The 8,198-nt window shown below is 32.2% G+C and overlaps 1 protein-coding gene across 1 annotated transcript; it reads right to left on the minus strand.

Annotated features, from left to right (window-relative positions):
• Nucleotides 1-198: 198 nt before the first annotated feature.
• Nucleotides 199-7,972, minus strand: LOC111697682 (myelin P2 protein; the record flags this gene model as incomplete). The annotated part of the gene is given in 4 exon segments (XM_023467765.1): nucleotides 199-461; nucleotides 1,648-1,745; nucleotides 3,850-3,947; nucleotides 7,861-7,972. Coding segments are annotated over 4 exon segments (419 nt in total), but the record flags the coding sequence as incomplete, so codon positions are not given.
• Nucleotides 7,973-8,198: the final 226 nt, after the last annotated feature.

The following is an 8,198-nucleotide window of genomic DNA, read 5'->3' on the forward strand; positions in this document are numbered from 1 at the left end:
CTCGTGAATGTGATATTTAATTATTTATTCAAATCTTTAAAAAAAATAGATAGTTTGAAAAATTCCGACTACTTAAACCAAGGTTGTATGATAAGGTAAGGTTGCTTACTCTCAATGCTCTCCAATGTAAGGAAAATGTCGTCTCCTCAGGAAAGATAGATAGAATCCGCGTATGACGTCACTGATCATAGAGGCGAGAGTGACGTCATATGCTTAATATATCTATCTATGCTAAGGAGACGACATTTTCCGTATTTTGGAGCGCATCGAGATTCGAGATTAACCTACTCTATTAAAGAACCTTGACTTAAACAAAGCTGCAGAAGAAGACGACATTTGTTTTCGTCTGTTCAGATATTTGCTGGAAGCCGCTTGTAAACACGGATACATGTTACGGCAGGTTTCCCAGAGATTGTGAGCGTCATCTTCATCGTTTCACCATCTTCGCTAAACTCGCGATCCTGAATAATTATTTATTTACATTTTGTTCACTCCCCAATATTTCACAACAATACAGAGTGTCTCTGGAAAAAGTGTGTTTAGGCTTTTACTTGGGAATTAAGAGGCGAATTTGAAGTCGTCTTTGCAAAGAATTAGCGTTGTGTTACCTAATTTCAATGGTCCAAATAAAGTTACGTCTGCTAGAGCATATTTTATGTAAACGGTAAAAGACTGTTTCGTTATTCTGCAAAACGTTGATATGATGTTCTGTAACATCTCTGTAAGATAAACAGTGAAGAGAGACAACTGTACTGTGTTTGTAAACACGAACTTCTAATATCATTAAGTACACCACAGTATGCTATAAAATCATAAACAAACAAAATCTAAACTCTTGCAGACGGATTATAGCTTTCTTACTAAATAAAAAATTCATTTACAAAGACATTAACAATTGTCAACGAATTCTCGTGTTTATTGAGACACCCTGTACTAAACATCGTTGTATTTTGTTAAAAAGTCCATAATTGAGGGAGGGGGTCGTAAATGAAACATTTTCCTCTAAAATGCCGTTTTAACCGTCCAAATTAGGCCTAATATTTGAAAATGTGCTCGGGCCCATTTTGGAAGATAATAAAATTTCTTTTTCAGCCACTAAACATCGTTTTTTTTTAACATTTGGGACAATACCTGCTTGTAACCGTTGCATATAATCCTTTGAGGGGTTGAGTTTTAAAATTTTTGAAGAAATACTCTGACTTTTAAAATAAAACATAAAATTTATGAATTTATTCTATTTTGAAGGTATTGTATTTCGTATCCAAAGGATCCTTAAATATCCCTGAATACAGATGTCTGATTATGGTTCGTGTACTCCAGTTGTACACAATGGAACCTGCTGTGGAAAATATCGCATTTCTTTAATAGATCTCTGTATTGTCTTATACAGGGTGTCCCACGAAACATGGCTGTTGGTGAATAGTTCTTCTTCCACATACTATATTAGATATTTTTGCAGTTTATTTAGTTTAAAAAACTTTACTCAAATATATTTTACTTAGAAATCCATTTTTCTATAATGGATGCCATAAAATATTTCTTATTATTCTCTTTGGTAAAAAACAACTTGACATATAATGGAAGACATTTTAAACTATTTACCAACTGTCATATTTCGTGGGACACCCTGTATCTGATTTGACCCACCTCCTGGGTAGAATGGTATCCAGTTGATGGATCAGGAACTTGAACCTTTCTTAGAATATTTCCTTCAAGAGTAGAGATCGTCTCAGTCACACGACCATCTAGATCATACAGAGCGTCCCATATCTTATTAGATTATCGCCAAGCTATAACGTCAAAATAAACACATAATTCTTGAAAAAAGCCCTAGCAGTTTCTGCCAGAAAATTTTGATATTAGTATTTTTAAATTTTTCAAAATGGTTCATTCTTTTCTGATTAGTCCCCAAAATCGTAATTTAGACAATTGACGATCTAATATGATGTGGGACACCCTGTATCTTAATATTAATATTAGGCGTACTTAAAATTAAAAATACAGAGCCTATCATTAATAAAAATAGTCATTAGCGAGGTAAAATTAAAGACCAATGCGTTGCGACAAATCTATTTTTCAATTGAAACATTGAATATCTCACTCATTAATTCGGATATGCCAATAAGCATGAGGATTACTTTAAATTATGTTTAAGATGTTGGATTTTTTTTAAAAGGTTTATATGACTAGGTATAAAAGGTTTATATGACTAGGTATAAAAGGTTTATATATCCAAATAGTTTCTAATAATGGTCAGTGCCCAGCTGCCCACCACCCAGGGGCGGATATAAGGATTCTGTAGGGGGGGGGTAAATATTTTTAATATGACGCGCGAAGCGCACCGAATTTTTTTTATCCCCCNAGGGGGGGGTATTTACCCCCAGGATTCTAGGGGGGGTATTTACCCCCAGGATTCTAGGGGGGAGTAAATAACCCCAATAACCCCCCTTATTTACGCCACTGCCACCACCCCTGCACGGTCAAATACATATTTAATTAAAACCTCGTCTACGGAGATTCAGATATCTTCACTTTCGAACACATCAAATATTTTTGTATTTCCGTTTTCTACTTTTTTGGCTATTCATTTTGAAAATTAAAGAATTAATGTATTTTAGAGATGATGAGATTATATTATCATTAAAGGACATATTTATAACTACAGTTGGTTTTATGTGGATTGGACAAGCATTGATATAGGTTTTCATATACCCAAACAACAACATGTTCCGGAAAGGTATAATTTTTATTGTTACGGTAGGGGTTCGACAGGATGTTCACTTCTTATACAATCCTAGGAGAGAGTCATGACCGTTCAGTATCGTTGTCACGTGATACAGACGGAAATCACGTGACCAGTATACTGCACGTATACTGTACAGTATACTGCTGAATATGATCTGTGAATATAATTACTACAACTTTTATAAAAAACTACATTTATGAATTTTCGTATTACACAGTTTTATATCAATTTCTCGAGACAGGAATATCAGATAGAAATATCTTAAAAGTATCGTTCAACTCCTGAGATTCTCAGGTTTCATCCTATACCCCCTTTCATTTTTCTTTATAGCCCCTTTAAGCTTAAGAAATAACCATTGCATCAAGACAAGTACACAAACAATTCATGAAATTACATACAATACTACAATTTTGACAAGACAGTTTTTGACATAAATTTTCTTTATATCTAGAGGGTTTTAGATTATATTTTGTCCCGCTGTAAAGCTCTGGATACAGCATAAGCTGAGGGGGCTTAAACCTTCTCGATAAAGAAAAATGTTCGCATCTTAAACTTTATTGCAATGCGTACCAAAAAAAATGTTATTGTTTAATCATGTACACTGTACAGTGATAACCAGAAAACTCTGGAATAGGAAGTCGACTTGTAAACTCAAGTTATGACTTTAAATAGTGCAATGAACATGAGGCAGAGTAGACTCATTTTAATTCATTTAATAACTTCCAAATAAAGATTTTTGTTTTGAAACAACATCAAATGCACTTAAGTAATGCTTTAATGTCGTCCTCTTTGTCCATAGTTTTCTAGTTTATCCCTGTACGAGGAAAAAAATAATTAAAAAGCAAAATAACCATTATAAAGAAAGGTGTGAAGCGCTCTGAAAGTCTGCAGTTTCGTTAACGGTTAAATGAAACCGTTAAAAATAGTTTTTAGCTGAAAAGAACTTTCCCAATAAATTATCAAAAAATTAAAGTAAAAAAAACGCTTCAGAGTTCAAAATATACATCTCCAGCGCTACAAATAAGTTAAAGTCAGTTAATATTTAAGTTGGTAGTAGAGTAATGCAACTTTTGATCTCTGTCTGGATCTCTGTATTTCAATACCTGCAGTAGTCTCCTCCCAGGGTATATTCAGTTTAAACTTGGTATCTGTAGAACGGATTGGAGTCTCAGTTATCAGACTTATTTCATCTTCATCCTGACTAAATACAATAATAATAATAATAATAATAATAATAATAATAATAATAATAATAATAATAATAATAATAATAATAATAATAATAATAATAACTGAAAATAAAGGTTTAGTTTACAGTTTTATTACTCCCTTTAAAAAAAAATTCCTCAGAGACTAAATTTTATGAATTTGAGCTAAGTCTCTAAACTTCTTTTGTGACAAAGAAATTGAGTCTTTGAAACAAACCCGATTTTAGAATTCAAATATCTTTTCATCCCAATGTCACCTAGGCCTTAGATATTAGATATTAAACATTTAAATATTAAAGACTAAAACTTTCAAGTTGCAAAGATATAAATCTGGTTGGGAATTTTATTTTATAATTGTTTTTAAGTTTAGCGTTTAGGTTAAGTAAAGGGAAAATTTATAAATGATTTCTTCGTGAGATCTTGCAACCTATAGATCAATGTGTGAATGATTCACAAAATTTTGTAGACAACTTTTAGCAGAAATTTATAAATGATTTCTTCGTGAGATCTTGCAACCTATAGATCAATGTATGAATGATTCACAATATTTTGTAGACATCTTCGTGAGATCTTGCAACCTATAGATCAATGTATGAATGATTCACAATATTTTGTAGACATCTTTAAGCAGAAAATTATAAATTGTGTTAAAATGTTCTTTATGCAAAGAGCTTTTTGATCCCTCTAGATAAATATTTGAATCACATAAAATATCCAATAGTATTGGTAAACAGAGAAAGAAAAATTTATAAGTTCTCAATCATTCTTTTTCAAAAGTAAATAGCATACATTAACTTTAAAATTTGCAGGTAAAATTGCAAAGTCTTTGCAGAAAAAAAACACACATTAAAAATCAACGAAAATTGTTTATCGTTCCTTTGTATTTTAGGATACACTTGGATTTAAAACATTATTTTGATTACAAGCCCCCATAAAATGTTAAAAGTTTCCTTCATAAAAAAGTATGGATTTTTTTATCTTTAATAAATAGACTTGGGTTTCGCTTTTTTTAATCTTTATTTATAAAACCAACCAGACAGAAGCTTTAAAGGGTCTGTTGGCGACCGGCGTAAATTCAAGTTATTTTTGATTTGAAAAGTTAATTTCCAAAAATAAACACAAGTGTACCTTTAAACCTTTTATCTGAGGAAGATATCTTTTTTTCTATCTTGAAAAGTTCTATGTCTTTGCTGCATAAATCGCCACATTCACTGATTTTTAATTTAGAAATCTTTGCAATCCGGTGTCTGAGACCTTTGATATTTCAAAACTATCAATTTTGTTAGATTTAAATATCAAAAGTGTACATCATCAGGTTGCAAAGTTAAAGGAATTAGAAAATTTCAGTTTGTGACAAAACTCAGATCTATCTTATCCTTTTGAACCGTGCATGTGATGAAACTCAATATCATATGTAAACAATGATGTTGTGAATCTTTTATGACAAACAAGGGAACTTAAACTTAAGCGCACACTCCCTTGAAGTTTCTTCTTGACAACTTTTTGAAAGTTTTATCTCAGAAATATTTAACTTTAGTTTACTAAACTATAAAGTCTGATGGATGCAAAGTTAAATAAATAATTTTACTTTTAGTTTTTAATGTCTACATTTTTCTTCTTTTTTTACTGGTTACTTCATATTCATCTATAATATACATTTAACGTATAAAATAATTCAGGGTTACAACATAATATTCACTTAAATATCACCGGCATGACTTTCAAACTTTGAACTCTTCTAGCTTCCATTTTATACCCAAGATGAAGAATTGGTTTTTTGAAAAAAAACGATCTTATTTCTCCGGTAGTATTGATAGGTATTTTTTATATTCTTTACTCCCCCCCCCCATTTCTNTTCTTTGTATTCTTTACTCCCCATTTCTCCAGTAGTATAGATAGGTATTCTTTGTATTTCTTACCCCACCTTCGTTTCTCCGATAGCCTTATGTATAATTTTACTCCTCTCTCTCTGGGTGTATAGAGTATATGCCCCCCCCTGCCTTCTCTGGATCCCCTTTCCTACTTTAGACAGGATTAATCTTGAGAATCTTGACCGTGTAACTTGATTAAATACATATATACAATAAAGATGCAGGCATAAGAACTGCTTCTATTAGGGTTCCCAATCTTTTCTTTATAAATCCCACCCAAGCGTTACGTATATTTTCTCTGTATGTCGATGCGTTTCTCAATCTTTTCCATGATCAATTTCATCTGGAATTATCATACTGCATATATCTTTTTCCAGTAGGTCGATGTTTTTTTCATCTTTGTCATGATCAATTTCATTTGAAATAATCTTTTTCAGTGCGTCGATGCAGGCTAGTTCTTTGTATAGTTCCTATGAAATAGTTTTGATTAAGAAAGATTTTGTCTTTGACTTCAATAGTTTTACTTTCTTTTCTGCTTTAGGAAGACTTTTACGGTAGCACAAAAGGCAAAGCTTTCTATTGAACCAAAAGAATTGAGTCTTTGCCACAAACTCTGATTTTATAATCCCTATACCCTTGGAACCCAATGTCGTAAATCTTTGATATTACAAACTTATATTATTTGATCTAACAAAATTCATAGTTTGAAATATCTAAGGTATACGACATTGGAATCTAAGGATATAGGATTTAGAAAAGCAGAGTTTGTGGTAAAGACTCAATTCCTTTATCCCGAAAAGAAGTGAAACCCTAGTTTCTGTACTTTCCTATTCAAACTAACCTCCCAACCTCAGTAAAGTTACACATAAAACAAGAATTAGCTCTAAAACTCAGTTTGAAGTAAACTTTTAATTATGAAGGTTTAACTATTCATTACAGGGAGGCAAGGGGGATGTAACAAATTACAGGGAGGCAAGGGGGATGTAACAAATTACCCGGAGGCAAGGGGGATGTAACAAATTTCCCAAACATCTCTCGCAACGCTCATGATGCTGTAGGACCAAACACGGTCTTGGAAAGCCTGAGCAATGTACTATGTTCCTAACTATATTTATTGCTTCAATTGAAAATTAAATTTGTTTTTAAAGGTTGAGACTGCAGAGTGCAGATTATGAATCTATATTTTGAAAAACATGTTTTTTCACATTTTGAGAATTCTTCTTGAGTCATTCATTCAAGATGTATGTAAAGGGAGTAAATGGAATCCTAAGCAAAGGAATTGAGTTTTTGTTACAAACTCTTATTTTCTTATCCCTATATCTTTGCATTTGAATGTCGGAGACCTTAGATATTTAAAACTATGAATCATTTTAGATCAAATAATGATAGTTTGAAATATCAAAGGTTTACACCGTCAGGTTGAAAAGATATGGCGATTGTAAGATCATAATTTGTGGCAAAAACTCAGGTCCTTTTGTAATTCAAATTCAATTACAACTACTTTGGTATAAGAAAAATTCAAATAAATATTATTTACACTAATTCTAGGCTTCCATAATTATTGTATTTAGAAATTTCAATTCTAAAAATTAATTTGCTCCTATATTTATTATTTATGTCAGGGGAAAATATCTTCTTTCAGTTGAAAGCAGAAAGATCTTTTAAAATTATCAGCCCTAAGAGGTTTCTTGTCGTACACCAATTTCTACTCTAAAAGAGTAGTTCATTAACTAATGATTAAGGTTTTTTGTTCAACCGGAATAAGATTCACTAGGATTTTTCTTAACCGGAAAAAGATTCCCTTGCCGGACTTCTCTTTTCTGCCATTTTTTTCTGAATCGGACAAATTATCTCTAACGAGATACGTCAAAACTTTTTCCGGAAACAGGAAAAAGATTTTTTAACCTTATTTTCTAAACAGGATACAGATTTTCTTATCTTCTTTTCTGAACCGGATACAGATTTTTTACTTATTTTCTGAACCTGATGCAGATTTTCTTTACTTATTTTCTAAACCGGATACAGATTTTCTTACCTTATTTTCTGAACCGGATACAGATTGTTTGCAATGTTCCTGGTGACCCAGTTTACTCCCAGCTCAGTCATGAACTCATTGAACAACTCGCTGGTCTCCAACTGAAAATCTCCTGCATGACGGATGCTTTTAACCAAACTTTTTCACACTTTTTCATACAAACTTTTATACCCTCCCCCCCCCCCTGTAGTGAACACCTACTCCAAAACAAGTTCTCGAAACGTGTCTTTCCAGGTCCAACCCGTTCGTGAATTAACGTAATTACAATTCCTACGTTGTTGTCTGTATTTAGAGTTGTTAATCGTTTTTGAAAACGATCATTAAACGATCGTTTTCTG

Source organism: Eurytemora carolleeae, unplaced genomic scaffold (genome assembly GCF_000591075.1).
Source record: "Eurytemora carolleeae unplaced genomic scaffold, Eaff_2.0 scaffold253, whole genome shotgun sequence".
Taxonomy (NCBI): domain Eukaryota; kingdom Metazoa; phylum Arthropoda; class Copepoda; order Calanoida; family Temoridae; genus Eurytemora; species Eurytemora carolleeae.